Below are 16,934 nucleotides of genomic sequence, written 5' to 3' on the forward strand. Positions count from 1 at the left end.
GAGAAGGACAGACTGACCTTTCTGTTACCGCTGTTGTTACTGCTGCCGTCTATGTGCCTCACAACAGAACAGACACAGGATTATTTACACCAGAGTGCCTGGCTGAATAATTTGGCTTTGTTACAGCTACATGCTTAAGGCAAGCTTTCATGGTCTAGCGGTATAGCTGTGTGGGTGTGTGCCGTTTCGATGCAGACTGGCGGTATATAGTTTAAAACAAAATCCTAAAAACCCTCCTCGTACCTTCTTGTAATTAAAGATTTATTTATCAATGCAGCTGGAACTCTCGCCATGAACTCTCAATGCAGCTGGGCTAAGATACTGTTCTGCTGTGCCTTGAGATGCTCAGAATCAGATCAATAGTTGCAGTCAGAGGACATCCACTATGCCCTGAGGAGGAGAGGGGATAGACGTTGTGGAGACAAGAGTGGAGTTCAGGCCTGCTCTCCGCAGTGCTTCAGAGAGAGAGAGAGACACGGAGAGACAGAGGGAGAGAGAGAGATGGAAGGGGGAGCGAGAGAAAAGAGCTGCCTGCGATATTATCCATGTGCCTCGTCAGCGAAAAATGCAGTCCCAGTTGCACAAGCACCATGCCAGCACAGAATGACAGAGGGTACTGAACACCGAATCACTGTGTAGTAGAGAGAGAGAAATCATTGTTTGAACATAGGTGCATGAAAAAGAACAGAGGGGAGATGGATTGAGAGAGAGCAGAAAGAGGTAGAGCGATGTGAAGACAGAGAGACAGTAAGAGAAGCGTTACAAGGAAACCCTAAAAAGATGGGAGTAGGAAAGCAGAGCGTGCAAATACAAACCGGGTCATTGCTGCTTAGCTAATAGGGGCCAATTCGCTGCAGGAGAGAAATGTCGAACACCCCAAGTTGTGTACAATACTGTAATGTTCTGAGATAACTGTCCTATATACACACAAACACACAAACGCCACACACACACAAATACTAAACACACACTTCCATCTCCAAGCCTACACCTTTTCTCTTCTCTTGCTGTGGAGTGGATAAGGCACCGAGTCCCTTTCCTTTCCCAAATCAGGTCAGAGCAGAACAATCAGACCACATCTGATTCGCCTGTCCCCCCCCAGTGTGTGTGTGTTGTGAACATGTGTGTGAGTATGCGATTGTGTGCTACGCTTCTAATCTTGTTAGCCCAGAGAGTATTAGATTAGATGTTATTTATCGACAGGACCCCTCGTGAATATGTCCATCTCGTGATAGTGCTTCAGTGGCTAGGGTGCTAGCAAGCTATAATTAACTGTGTGTGTGTTTAAATATATAAGAAGAGTTTGTGTGTGTGTGTGTGTGTGTGTGTGTGTGTGTGTGTGTGTGTGTGTGTGTGTCTGTGTGTCTGAAAGATGTGTTGTAGAGGGGGCTAGAGAGGTTTGTACAAATGGCCTTTATTGCTAAATAGCCACGGTGTAATTTAGCACCGAGGGCAAAGGAGACAAACAGGGATAAGCAAACTTCCACTACTAAACTCAGGGACCTCACGCTTCCCAAGAGGACATACACAAATGACATTTTACTGTACACTGCCCTTTTAACAGAGTGATTGAAAGTTATTTCAACTATAGACAGGTAACAGTGCCTTATCCACTCCACTCTAACAATCTGGTGAACTAGTGCCTGGATCACTGAAAACGGGCTTAAAAAAGACACACGCAAATTCAGAGTAAAGAGCTACGATTAAAGTCAAATATAATAATGAATAATAGTGAAAATATAATCCTATTCATCCAGCTAAGAGCTATCACACAGGAAATGGCACAGGAAGCAGAGGGCTTGGGAAGGGAGGGGGTCTACAGTGATTCTACTGATTGAGTAGGGAGAATGGGTTGTCAAGGGAACACTGGATGTGTCTATCACACAGGCAGTACAGGGTGAATGAAGGGGGTGAGGCTCTATTGCTCTCTCTCTGGACCAATCATTAATTCTCTCACACTCACACAGTTTCAAGTTGGGCTTGTCCAAAAAGGTGTAGGGTTGAAGGATGAGGCCTTACCGATTCTATGGGCTTGTCCAGGGACGCCTGCTCCAGCTGGCCCTCTTCATACTGGTCAAAGTGATTTCCCCCCTAGGAGAGAAGACATGGGGACAGAGGGTTAGACACCAGACAGCTAACACACACAAGAGATAGAGAGACAGCAAGAGAGAGAGAGAGAGAGAGAGAGAGAGAGAGAGAGAGACAGTGAGAGAGACAGTGAGAGAGACAGTGAGAGAGACAGTGAGAGAGACAGCATGAGAACGCAAGGAGAGATGGCGCGAGAGAGAGAGAGCGAGCGAGATGGAGAGAGAGAGACAGCGAGAGAGAGCGCGAGCGAGATGGAGAGAGAGAGCGCGCTCCTACTGTTTCTGTGTTCCCTTGATGGAAGTGAAACCATTTCAGCTCCCAAGAGGCTAAAACACATTTCACAATTACACAGAAACCACACACACACAATCAAAAGGGGATGAAATGGACATGTTAAAACACATATAGATTCCTGCCAAAGACATAGCTTAATGCACGCACTGTTGAGATAAGGTTCTCTACTGCCTAAGCTTGACAGCTGAAGAGAACCATATCTTACAAGACAGATGGAAACCTCATTTTCACCCTGTGTGGTTAAACCGGTTACGGTGGTACAAAATAATAGGCTAGTGTGTGTGTGTGTGTGTAGCTATATTACCACAACATTTCAAATGCCATGAGGTCAGTGCAGAGATCTAACCCATTTCACTTCCCTGTCTGCAATGAGGGGGAACAGATTGGGTCATTTGATTGGGTCATTAATTGAGTCATTTGTATTTTTCAGGGCAGCAGGATGCAAAAACGAGGCATCCTATTTGTACGAGACAGGGTCCTTGACCTGAGGACGTCATCACGAGACGAGTGATGAGCGTGTCACTCCTTCCAGAAGGTGGGTGTTGTATACAGTCTCCGTTCCCAGACGAGACACATTACCCCTCAAAGCAGAGGCAGCAGAATGGCACGTGAAGGTCACCTTGGAAAGCAGATGAGATTCCTCTTTGACCTTCAACCTGCTGAGACTGAATGACTGAAAGACACAAGGCAATGTTCCTTCAATGTGTTCAATTAGACTGACTGAAAGCCACTGTTCAAGTGTGTTCAAGACTTCGAGACTATTTGAGACTTCGAGCTGCGGTACTGACTTCATCAAATGGGTTTAGACGACCGAGGTAGGGTTATACGCTGACCTTTTGTTACGAGGAGCACGTGTGCGCCTAAGTTGAAAAATGTTGGCACACACTGAGAAATTTAGGAACACGATGACAAATATTTGAGTCAAATCGCTTCACTGTAGAGCCCTGTGGGGCTTATTGAGTTTAACACACAACCTCAGAGGAGGAGCCATTTCTAATCCCTTTTTATTGCAGAACATCAAGCCGAAGTGGGTTAGAACCTGCGGGACGTCTTCTGATGACACTGATGTGCTCTGAAGTCTGTAGAGGCGGCAGCCAGCAGCAGTGACTGTCTACTCACCTACTGATTCTACTACCGCTTCATCTTTCCAACTGGGGGATCCACTGAAGAACACAGATACTAGCCTAACTACAACAGATCACGTTATCCTAGCTCAAACCTTCAAGACAAAACCAGGATTAAATTCAAAACGGATCACCTGTTCCCTTATTTCTACCCAGACAACATGATTAGTACCACAGTAAAGCTTTACATGACATCCCTGGATGACACTAGCCTGACCGATTTAAAAACAGGTACAAACAACCCTCATTATTTCAGTTGCAAGGGAAAAGATGCATCAGCGTGTTTGTTTTGGAGTTATCCATTGGGGAGAGGCAGTTCCTTATAACAGAGCGAAGGGGGGGGTTATTTACCAGCAAATCAATGGCTGCCTCCTCTCCCCTCCATTTCCCTTATTAAAAGTTGGGCACTCTTTAGGGAATAGGGTTACATTTGGGACACACACACACGACTCTTGAATTTCTGAAGTGATCAGAATGCCTAATGTGTAACCAGCTGCAGCTACTGCCACAATCTCATCTTCCCACTGCTGCCTGCTGGTCCTCTCTCATCTCTCCTCCGGTCTAATTTCACCACTCACAAAAGCTAAATAAATATTTTGGCATAAATAAACATCCATCTAAACTTGTAACTGAGGGTTCCCCGCTACCACTGCCTACACTGAAATGGATAATGAATGCTTACCTCGAATGACCCCACATTAGGGGAAGTCTGCTGCTCAGACCGAGTCTGATGGAAGAGACTAGAAAGAAGAGAGACTAGGTGGCTGCTCTGAATACTGAGCAGTATGCTCTGCATAGTGTTATAACATGCAACATGCCTGAACCCCAAAGACAATTTAGTCTAAATCAATGGGCTTTCTATGAGATGGGTGGGATGAGACTATGTCTGTGTACACAGGCTGAAGTTAGTTTCTCTCTGGGTGTTCATGTTGCTTGGCAGCGGGCTCTCGTGTAGACCAGGAGAGATACACCTGGAGAATACTGAGAGCCTGGGTATCCTGGACTGATGATAGTTGTAACTCCATAGTTACATATTTTGATATTACTTTTGACAATACATCGTATTTACAATTGTAGATACCAAAACTCCAGTAAAACAATAAACACAGTATCAAAACGCAATACATATAGAATCATGAGAATAACAATACATATTCTAACTGCACCTAGGCTAAATATCATGATAATATCGTATTGGAAGGTCCCTGGCAATTCCCAGACCTACTAAGTAGCGTAACATACAAGCTCATGCACACACAACATTACTTTCTAAAATCATCATCTAACAAGAGTTTTAAAAAAGTAGTGAGGCACCGATGACATTTTTAGCCAATACCTGATCATTTCCTTGCCAAAAGACCCGATACCGATGACCAATATTTAACATTTTTGCAGCCTTTTAAGCATTCTAGTACAGTTAAATAGTTAACACACACACACACACACGGACGCAGCGGTCCAAGGCACTGCATCTCAGTGCAAGAGGTGTCACTAGAGTCCCTGGTTCGAATCCATGCTGTATCACATCCGGCCGTGACTGGGAGTCCCATAGGGCGGCGCACAATTGGCCCAGTGTTGTCCGGGTTTGGCCGGGGTAGGCTGTCATTGTAAATAACTTGTTCTTAACTGACTTGCCTAGTTAAATAAAGGTTACACACACACCAAAAAGTTATTTTGTTGCCATTTACGTATGTCCCCATTATTTTTTATTCAACCTTTATTTAACCAGGTAGGCTAGTTGAGAACAAGTTCTCATTTGCAACTGCGACCTGGCCAAGATAAAGCAAAGCAGTGCGACAGACAACAACACAGAGTTACACATGGAGTAAACAATAAACAAGCCAATAACACAATAAACAAGTCAATGACACAGTAGAGAAAAGAAAGTCTATATACAGTGTGTGCAAAAGGCATGAGGAGGTAGGCAATAAATAGGCCATAGGAGCGAACAGTTACAATTTAGTAGATTAACACTGGAGTGATAAATGAGCAGATAATGATGTGCAAGTAGAGATACTGGTGTGCAAAAGAGCAGAAAAGTAAATAAAATAAAAACAGTATGGGGATGAGGTAGATAGTCCATCTGTAAATAGCCCACCGGTTAGCTGCAAACATAATCAAAACCTATTTCTTTCACTTACTTGCTGTGCTGTTTCGTTGTTCATTTGTACAGTCGTTTCATTCTCAACCAGGATTTCTATGGAACACCATTTGGGTCTTCGCGAGTCCAAACATACTACTTAACGTGTCAAATAAGCTTGTTGACCAATCAGGACCTGAATATGCCTGCATGTCACATAATTTAACGCGTTCATTAATTTTTTACGTAGTTATTACACATTGATTACACTATCACTCGCATTTCATATGTCACAACGATTCATCTATACGTATGCTATGATGCTGGTAAAGTTGTCTCGTGCACCTGCAGTGCTGGTCATTAAAAAAGAAAAAAAAGCTAGTTAACTCATGGATGCAAACAATGTTCTTCCCCAAAAACATAGCAAAAACGACAATCTGTTTCAGTTGCTATAGCTAGCTAACTATATAGGATAGGTGTCATCTGAAATAACCTTTTTATAAGACAGTTCTTATTTGAACTTATTAGTGGTCGGACCCATCTATGTGAAGCTAGCCACAATAAGGATTAGCCACAAGTGCGGACTTTGCAGTTAGCCTTCAAAATAAAAGTACTGCATAATTCTACTATTTGTATTCATTTGCATCACTGTCAATTACATACTTTTAATTTGAAGGCAAACCGCTAATTCCACTATTGTGCCTAATCCTTATTGTGGCTAGCATCACAACACATAAGCTAGCTGGCTGCTTATAACGTTAGCTTTGGGCAACAGGGTTAAGTAGCTGGCTAGCTATTTATTTTCATGAACTGAAGTACAATTTCAATGGGCGAACAACAAGTGGCAACTTAGCTAATACTAATTCACAAGGATTCCTAAATCATTGCTAAGAATCATTTAAAGGACTGCAGTTTCTACTGCTCATTGTTTGCATGCTGGTTGTATTGGTGCTTGCTAGGAACCAAGCTAAAGCTAGCTACCCCAGAAGTTGCGGTAGAACAAATTATGCTTTATTACCAATGTGGTATTGTAAACAGATCGTTTGTGGCCGGTGTTTGCACAGCTTTGACAGTACTACTGTATGTTTTTTGACACGCAAAGACCCAAACGGTGTTCCATGTATGCATGTCGTGAAGCTAATAACAGTGACGCCATTACTGAAAAATAGTGCACTTGGTAGTGTTAACCGGTGCTAGACCAGTCGGCGAAAGCCAACATCCCCCACGACAGAACGGTTGATTGTCAAGGGCAATGAATTCCATTATCTTGGCTTCAATGAATTTCACCTTTGAGTTGTCTCGCTGAAATTGTTTTACTCTTTCAAATGACTGCTAGTTTGGGTATGCTGTGTAGCGAAAATTTTAAGCGGCGTCATTACGTCATTATATGGGTGCGCACGTCAGCTTTGACATCGGTTTTGCACATCGGGTGTTAAACTAGACATCGGCCGATACCGATGTTGGCATTTTTAGCTAATATTGGCTGATTTCGATACGTTCGCCAATATGCCGTGCATCCCTATTAAAAAAACATTGAAAGGGGAAAAAGCTGGCCTCAGCAGCATGTGAGGAATGAGCTCCAACTGGAGAGAAGGCAGATGATAAGAGCCTCACTTTCCCCCGGGGTCTGTATTCACCAGAACCATTCAACCCCATAATCCCAATATCCCATACCATCCAACCACCACAGAGCTGATCAGTTAGGGGAGTATTAGAGGTACGATAGACCGCTTGTTCTGTGGTCTACATTCATAAAAGAACAATTCAAACCACTCATTATCTCTGGGAAATCAAGCCAACAACTGCATCAAGGGAGATAGTGTTGAGGTAGTGTTGTTCTAATGGGAGAAAATAAGACTGGGTGTATGGGCACAGCTCGGAGAAACCACTATGATGGAACCCAGGACAGCAGATAGTTCACAAATTCTTGGAAACCCAGAGTGTTTGGAGAGACAATAGATCATGGAAATTCAGAATGCTTCAGAGGGAATGAAGGCAGCAGAGTGTGAACACTGACTGCGACAGTTTGAGACTGAGCAGTAATCACGGCAGCAGACTGGCTTGGCCGGGCTCTGGGTGCGTGAGGCTGGGCCGACCTCACGCCTCTGTCTTCCACTCCTCACAGGAGGTAACGTGGTGTGAGGAGGCCTCATTGGGCCTCTGGCTGGCAGACTGCATGCTGGGGACATCTGGACTGGAGCAGTCTTCACTGGGCCCTGAGGCCACACAACAGACTGTGTGTGCTGGTACTGCCACTCCTAGTCCTAACCCACCCCCTCCACGGCAGCTGCACAGGATGCCCCGCCACAGAGACAGATCTGTGGAAACCATGAGAGTGGCCAGTGGTTGTCCACACTAAAACAAAGATAATAATGTTGAAGTGCTGTTTCTGGTCCAGAGAAGCTGACGACCATGCTGAACACTAGGTAACTAACCGTTTGGAAACAGAATCTTGTGTAATTTCCTTGTTCCCCTGTTCTACATTCTTTATCTGGTATTATATCTTGGATCATTCAATCAGGTCTTGGATTAGGGCACCCAAAAGCGAATAAAAAAAACAGAAAAACTTTGCATCCAAAAATAGGTGCTGCATCACTTAGAAAAATAAGCCCCTAGTGTCATCTGTCAAAATATCTCACTTATGGGCTGCTAAAAACACTCAAGGGATGTGTCAAGTTAGACATGGCTTAAACAAAAAAACTAAATTGATCACAGACTTATAAATATCAAAACACACCAAAGATGTAGCAAGAATTCTAGAAGGGGGGAGAAAAGAAGAAGATGCCTATTTGAAAGTTAGAAAAAATGAGTTGCCTGTGACATTTCATTTTGTTAAAAGTAGCTCTCATGCTACAAAATATTGGAGGGCCCTGGTCAAAAGAGTTCTCTGTCCATTTCCCTGTCTTGTCCTGTCCTCTATGCTGCCTGGCCCGTCGCCATAATTTAGGTCAGTGACAGGGAAAAGAAAAACACAAACAAACAGTGATGAAACAGGGCAGTTAGCACAACGTCTTCTAAGCCTCACTAGGAAAGCAGAATTATGCTGGGTTCAGGAACATTAGAAAATAACCAGTATGAAACACAAACAACAGCTTTTCATAACAAGCATGAGACAGGGGCATGACTGATGTGTCATTTTTGCAGACGGTTAGATTTGCTTGCAAGGGCATGTGAGAGCAGAGCAGGGAGATTTAGGCGAGTTAATGGGAAACGTTCAACATTCAATTGCGCAGTGTAACCTGCAGCGACAACCCCCCAAACTCTACCTTCTCTCACACCCTGCAAAAGAGACGTGTTGGCATGAATATTTAAGAGACATCTTGAGCTAAATTCATTCATTCATTCATTCACCAAATAGGCCGCAGGTATTTGAGATGGAAGTATGCCACAGACAGTCATTGGAGGACTGAAGGGCAAGACATAATTCATCACAGACACAGCCCATAAAGAAAGTAAACGTAGTCTATATCAAAGCACATCATTTAATCATTTTCTGTATCACGAACACTTTGTATTTGCAGAGTTATATTACCTTGTGACCTAGCAACTAGCGAGCATTACAGACTGTGGCATGACTCTTTGGAAACAATCTCTCTCTGACAATGAGAACTCAATGAACAGAAAACACTATGCAGTGTACGATAAACTGGTAGTACACATCCATGGCCCTGCTTTATATAGCGTAGTAGTGGACTTTACTATAGGGTAGTGACAGAGCAACACTTTGGCCTCTGCACAATTTATAGGCACCATATGAAAATAATGACTGTCCTTTCTAGAGGTCGACCGATTAATCAGAATGGCCGATTAATTAGGGCCGATTTCAAGTTTTCATAACAATCGGAAATTGGTAGTTTTGGACACCAATTTGGACAAGTTTTTTTTTTACACCTTTATTTAATCTTTATTTAACTAGGCAAGTCAGTTAAGAACACATTCTTATTTTCAATGACGGCCTAGTTCAGGGGCAGAACGACAGATTTTTACATTGTCAGCTCGGGGGATTCAATCTTGCAACCTTACAGTTAACAAGTCCAACGCTCTAACCACCTGATTACATTGCACTCCACGAGGCACCTGCCTGTTACGCGAATGCAGTAGAAGCCAAGGTAAGTTGCTAGCTAGCATTAAACCTATCTCATAAATAACAATCAATCAATCATAATCATGAGTTAACTACACATGGTTGATGATATTACTAGTTTATCTAGCGTGTCCTGCCTTATGTTGCATATAATCGATGCGGTGTACCTAACCATCAATGCCTTTCTTAAAATCAATACACTGAAGTACATATTTTTAAACCTGCATATTTAGCTAAAAGAAATCCAGGTTACCAGGCAATATTAAAGAGGTGAAATTGTGTTACTTCTCTTGCGTTCATTGCACGCAGTCAGTGTATATGCAACAGTTTGGGCCGCGTAATTTGCCAGAATTTTACGTAATTATGACATAACATTGAAGGTTGTGCAATGTAACAGGAATATTTAGACTTATGGATGCCATCCGTTAAATAAAATACGGAAAGGTTCCGTATTTCACTGAAAGAATAAACATCTTGTTTGAGATGATCGTTTTCGGATTCAACCATATGAATGACCTAAGGCTCGTATTTCTGTGTGTTATCATGTTATAACTAAGTCTATGATTTGATAGAGCAGTCTGACTGAGCGATGGTAGGCACCAGCAGGCTCGTAAGCATTCATTCAAACAGCACTTTTATGCGTTTTGCCAGCAGCTCTGCTGTTTATGACTTCAAGCCTATCAACTCCTGAGATTAGGCTGGTGTAACCGATGTGAAATGGCTAGCTAGTTAGCGGGGTAATAATAGCGTTTAATGCAATGTATTGTGATAATGTATTGGGCCTATAGCTTACAGCACAAACCTCATTGCTACAGTACTGTTTTTAATCGGTTAATTTTGCATGGGTTTACGTTTTTTAAGTCATGTTAGATAACAGGTTGTATTTGAACTGAAATTGATCTTGACTCAGAATAGGTTGGTGACCACTGTTCTAGAGTTTTCCCTGTTAACACTATCAACATTTCCCTTTACTGTGGCAAATGTGATCGAATCAATGCAATAGCCACTTTCAATGCAACATACCGAAACAAAACAAACTATGCAAGAGATTTTGTTGTAGGCAGAATGCATCGGAGTAGGATTCTATTGCATTGACACACACTACTCTGCCCGTACGGCATAAACAATCAGAGCTGCAGTAGGCCTATATGCAATTAGACCATTGACATATGGATCGGTGCCATTTACTTTGAACTGGACTGTGTTTGCAGCATGAGGGGTCGAGAGTAGATGTGCTTGTTTTGAGATCAAAGCTAGAGCTGCATGTAGCCACGTGTGCACATTTTGTTCATATCCTTTGCTAGTTAGTGAGTTATTAGCCCAGTCATTTGTAGTCAGCAATAGTGGAGTGACTGCTTCCACAAGAGAATAAAACGTGTACATTTCTAGACATCTTTGAAACCCGAGTCAGGTAAAGAGCTTTATTTACGCCTTAAAGGGGCACTGTTGTATTTTGAGACAGGCTTGAATAAGCTAAGTAGCCAATAGGCAGAGGGTAGCATTACTTGTCTGATGATCTGTAATAATGGTATGAGAATAATAATGCATTTTGTAAAGTGGTTTCTTAGATCAAACAACATATTTAGTCACCTCCTTGTCTGAAGCACAAGTGGATAAACAGGTTAATGTCAAGCCTTGTATATTTATTTTCAAAAGTCTCATGGAATGAAGGCCTACATTGAACACCAGACAGTGGCTGCTACTGCAGGCTGAATGACAGAACAGCTATTTCCATGTTAAAAATGTTATGGGATACACGTTCTCCATTGTTTTTTTTATGGTAGGCCACTCTGGTAGGACTACATTATGATCAAATAGCCATAGTAGCCTACATTACCACTGTTAAAATTGTAACTTAAATCAGGTACATCCTCAGTGTTCACAGTAAACACGTACGGGAAATTCCACAGAATTTTCACAAAGTTCAAGTTGGTGCTCAGCAGACCTGAAATTTGCTCAGAGCCTAAAAACATTTTAGGTAACATTGCTGAAGACCACAACATAATCACTGACATGTTTTAAAATTCATAATACTGTATGTATTCACTTGTAACAGAGGCCGAAATTACACACTGGAAGACCAACAGATTATAAGGGTGACGTCAATCGCAGGCAGAAACTGAACAGGACACCAACTCAACCCCATCCTGTCTTGGGTTTCAGACAGGCTAAGCAATAAACCAACTAATCTGAATACATTAATTGCATATGTTGAGGTTAATAGTTGGTGTTGTGGTTCTGCCAGCAATACAGTTAAAATTGTAGCCCATTAGATGTAACATGCCAAGAAATGCGTGATCTAGTTGGCATAACTGGTAAATCCGATATCAACAGAACAGAAGCGAAACACACCCAGCATTGCCGAGCAACTGAGACGGGAATACGCTAAGCTTGTGTACCCTACCACTAAATAACAAAAGCGAATACATTGTGGGTGCAGGATTCTCCAACAAGCGGCGTAGCTAGCTACAGTAGCTAACTAGCTGCAAACGATACATGTAGTTAGCGCTAATATTACACATAATATTCTCAACTCGCCCGAATGTTGCACAGCCAGGTATGTAGTTCCATGGATGGTGGCTACGGGACAGTAGAACCCATGTTGCCCTCTTACTAACTCGGACTTTGCTGATAGCTAACGTTACCGTGAGGAAAATGTTACTGTGATGTGTTTGCCCCACCTATTAAGATGAATGCAGGAACTGTAAATCGCTCTGAATAAGACCGTCTGCTAATTGACTAAAATGTTACATGTACATTGTCGTCATTGTCATACCAACAATGTGACAGCTAGCCAGCCAACTAACCTTAGCTAGCTCGATGTAGTTAGCTAATTTCCCCAAGGTCACTCGGTTCACTTTGTCAAAATTACACATTATTTGTATCCACTAAGCACGTGCTTAGCATTGGTAGTTGTGGGTTCAATCCATTGCTCGCTGGCCAAGACGAGCTCGACAGCAATGCAACTCGTCGAACACTGGACTATCAAGTTGCTGCTAACTAGCCTAGCTAGCATACCTGCAGACTTCTCGAATAGTGCGAGGCTATGAACCTAACTACAGATTCCTGACTCATTTTAAAATGTGTTATTAAGGTGCACAGTTATTATCGTGATATTATTTATACTACATTGTATTTAGTTGCTAAATATTTTATTAACATTACCTGGAAATCACGTTCTTCGTTGAACCTAGAAAATCTGTCAGCCATTTTCTGTACGCAGCAGCTTCTTTCGTCTCTCTTAGTGCTGGACATGGAAACGCCTACTGAGTTACCAACAAAGCAACTGTCCAATTGTAACTCGCAAATGCGTTGATTGACGTAAACTTTGAAACAACGTTGCAAATTTGTAAAACAGTGTAACTTATTGTTATTAAGCGTGCCCAAACATATTAGCTGGTTCATAAACCAGCAACCGCCGCCCTCATATGACAATCTATATCATTTGGTTTAGTCTACATTTATATCCCACACATATACCACTCATGTACACTTTGTTAGTATTTATAATCTATTATTTTACTTTCTGCTGTCGAAAGAGAGCAGTAAGCTAGCTAGCTATACATTACATTATTACTTTGTTATTACAACTCAATGGGAGACTACACATTTCCACAAACTCTACCTGGATAATAATTAAGCTAGGTTCCCATGCCATCTCGTGGCCAATACATTGAATAGCGACAAGGCCACACAACAAACAGCATTTAATTGTCACACACTTCAAAAACAACAGGTGTAACCTAACAGTGAAATGCTTACAACAACAACAACAACAAAAATAAAAAATAGTAACACAATGAATAAATACACAATGATACAGAAGCTTGGATATATACATAGGGTACCAGTACCGAGCCGATGTGCAGGGGTACTAGGAAATTGAGGTAGATATGTACATATAGTTGTGTGTACATGTTATGTGTGAGTGAGTGAGCGGTGATGCAGACTGTCAAGATGCTCTCAGTGGTGCAGCTGTAGAACATTTTTAGGATCTGAGGGCCCATGTCAAATCTGTTTGGACCATGATAGGTCCTTAGTGATGTGGACACTGAGGAACTTGAATCTCTCAGCCAGTTCCACTACAGCCCCATCAATGTGAATGAGGTGTGTTCTGCCCTCCATTTCCTGTAGTCCACGATAAACTCCTTTGTCTTGCCCATGTTGAGGGAGAGGTTGTTGTCCTGGCACCACTCTGCCAGGTCTCTGACCTCCTCAACATAGACTGAGAAAAAAGCTGAGAAAATATGTTTTTACTTTAAACACAGCATGACAATTACTAATCTCAACACTTATCTGCTGTACCATGGACAGCCACATCATATTTAGCTTACATTGATTGGAGTGTATTGTTTTTGGTATCTTTTAGTTTTCACAGCCATTTTGCGCATAGATCATTTTATTATGTTGAAATGTTGAAGTTGAAATGGTGCTGGAATAGTGGAGGCAGCTCCTGTTTTCTTTGCGACTTAATTGTGGTAGCCTAACTCTCCATGGCTCTAAATCAATAGTTGTTTAGTAATCAGAAAAATGTCAGAAACTTTAACTTGCCTGACCATGTTGTAGGTAATGTAACTGTTTGTTACATGCAATATGCTTTGTGGACTTCACCCGAAAGATGTTGCACTCTGGTTTTGTGATGAAACACACATGTGTTGAATTTATTCTGCCACTGTGCCATTTTACCCCTTGATCACACCTACAGTGTCATTGTGCTAAATGGTACCATCATCATCTGGATATGTGTGCAACAAAAGTTCAACATTAACCTTCTCCTACCATTTCTGTTAAGTTACACTTCGATCACACTGACAGCATCGCATTTTGGTACACCAGAATTACATGAATTTCCAATGAAATGCTGTGTTTGCCTTACCGCATTGCGTTGCATTGGCAGTTGTCGTGCGTTTGGTGTGGTGCTTAAGTTGGAATCTATGTGTCAAACTGTATGCAATCGACGGCTTGACAGAAATGGTAGCAGAAGGTGAATGTTGAACTTTTGTTGCATAAATATCCAGATGATGCTGCTTACTATTTTGCTCAACGATGTTGTCGGTGTGTTCAAAGCATTATACACATACAGTTTGACGCATACGTTTGATACATCCAATGCAACTGCCTCTCCAACACAATGCTGCAAGGAAAATTAAGCATTCCATTAGAAATGAATGTACTTCTGGTGTACCAAAATGCAATGATGCTGTCGTTGTGATCGGTGCGTTAGCATCATTGCATTTTGGTACACCAGAAATACATTCATTTCCAATAGAACGCTGCGTTTGCCTTGCAGAGGCCGTTGCAGTACGTTCTGTGTCGTTGGATTTATCGAATGTATGCATGAAACTGTATGGTAGTGGGCTTGACAGAAATGGTAGCAGGTGAATGTTGAACTTTTATTGGACACATATCCAGATGCTGCGTACCATTTTGCGTAATGAACCTGTAGGTGTGATCAAGGAGTTAGGCCTATATATCATGGTGGCAAGGCATATGACAGGGATCATCTACTACATTCAGCCTGGGGATGATTTCTTCTTGAGCGGATGGTCGGGGATCGTAACATAACTACACATCATTTGTAGACTGCAAATTGAACGCAAGAAGCCCCCCAAAAATATGTTTGACTAAACAGAATAATTTCAAACATTGGTTACATTTGTATATGATCACGTCATGTCTCTCTATTTTGTGTGGAAATACTTTTGAACAGATTTTATAAATGAAAAGCACTTAGAGCTAATTTCCTGGTGTTTTTTTTAGCATTTTATGTCCAACAATGAAAATTCCACACACCAAAAAATTTATAAATACATACAGCACAAGCCAAAAGTTTGGACACACCTACACATTCAAGGGTTTTTATTTATTTTTACTATTTCTACATTGTAGAATAATAGTGAAGACATCAAAACTATGAAATAACACATATGTTATCATGTAGTAACCAAAAAAGTGTTAAACAAATCAAAATATATATTTCATATTTGAGATTCTTCAAAGTAGCCACCCTTTGCCTTGATGACAGCTTTGCACACGCTTAGCATTCTCTCAACCAGTTTTACCTGGAATGCATTTCCAACATTCTTGAAAGAATTCCCACACATGCTGAGCATTTGTTACCTGCTTTTCCTTCACTCTGCGGTCCAACTTATCCCAAACCATCTCAATTGGGTTGGGTGATTGTGGAGGCCAGGTCAACTGATGCAGCACTCCTTCTTGGTCAAATAGCCCTTACACAGCCTGGAGGTGTGTTGGGTCATTGTCCTGTTAAAAAACAAATGATAGTGGGACTAAGCGCAAACTGGATGGGATGGCGTATAACTGTAGAATGCTGTGGTAGCCATGCTGGTTAAGTGTGCTGGTGTGCCTTAAATTCTATATAAATCACAGACAGTGTCACCAGCAAAGCACACTCACACCATCACACTTCCTCCTCCATGCTTCACGGTGGGAACCACAGATGCAGAGATCATCCTTTCACCTACTCTGCGTCTCACAAAGACACGGTGCTTGGAACCCAAAATCTCAAATTTGGACTCATCACACCAAAGGTCTAATGTCCATTGCTTGTGTTTCTTGGCCCAATCAAGTCTATTCTTATTATTGGTGTCCTTTAGTAGTGGTTTCTTTGCAGAAATTCGAAATTATCGAATTATTCAGAAATTATCCTCTGCAGCAGAGGTAACTCTGGGTCTTCCTTTCCTTTGGCGGTTCTCATGAGAGCCAGTGTCATCATAGTGCTTGATGGTTTTTGCGACTGCACTTGAAGAAACTTTCAAAGTTCTTGAAATGTTCTGCATTGACTGACCTCCATGTCTTCATGTAATGATGGACTGTCATTTCTCTTTGATTATTTGAGCTGTTCTTGCCATAATATGGACTTGGTATTTTACCAAATAGGGCTATCTTCTGTATATCACCCCTACCTTGTCACAACCCAACTGATTGGCTCAAATGCATTAAGGAAAGAAATTCCCCACATCTTTTACTTTTAACAAGGCACACCTGTTAATTGAAATGCATTCCAGGTGACTACCTCATGAAGCTGGTTTAGAGAATGCCAAGAGTGTGCAAAGCTGTCATCACGGCACAGGGTGGGGGGGGGGGAATTATAGAGCAAACGCAGTTATCACAGCACATAGGTTGTAAAATGGCTATTTTTTTCCTGACTTAGCTTCCCCAGTGATTTTACCCACGCACTGCTGCTTGCCCTTCGCTTTATGCACACTTTCCCATACTTGGGTGCCAACGAGCATGCCTTGTC

The 16,934-nt window shown here is 42.0% G+C and overlaps 1 protein-coding gene across 6 annotated transcripts in view; it reads right to left on the reverse strand.

Annotated features, from left to right (window-relative positions):
* Window positions 1-12,962, reverse strand: part of LOC110486290 (G patch domain-containing protein 8) — a 37,293-nt gene extending 24,331 nt beyond the window's left edge. For 2 of the 6 annotated variants that reach the window (XM_036941000.1, XM_036940997.1), the window contains exon 1: window positions 244-2,013. Coding sequence is in view for 1 of the 6 variants with exons in the window: in XM_036940992.1 (XP_036796887.1) it covers window positions 2,020-2,091; window positions 12,836-12,925 (162 nt within the window). In the remaining 5 variants the exon portion in view is untranslated. The other 4 variants (XM_036940999.1, XM_036940995.1, XM_036940992.1 and 1 more) reach the window with 3 other exon arrangements.
* Between the last annotated feature and the right edge of the window lie 3,972 nt (window positions 12,963-16,934).

This window comes from Oncorhynchus mykiss, chromosome 13 (assembly GCF_013265735.2).
Source record: "Oncorhynchus mykiss isolate Arlee chromosome 13, USDA_OmykA_1.1, whole genome shotgun sequence".
NCBI classification, from domain to species: Eukaryota; Metazoa; Chordata; class Actinopteri; order Salmoniformes; family Salmonidae; genus Oncorhynchus; species Oncorhynchus mykiss.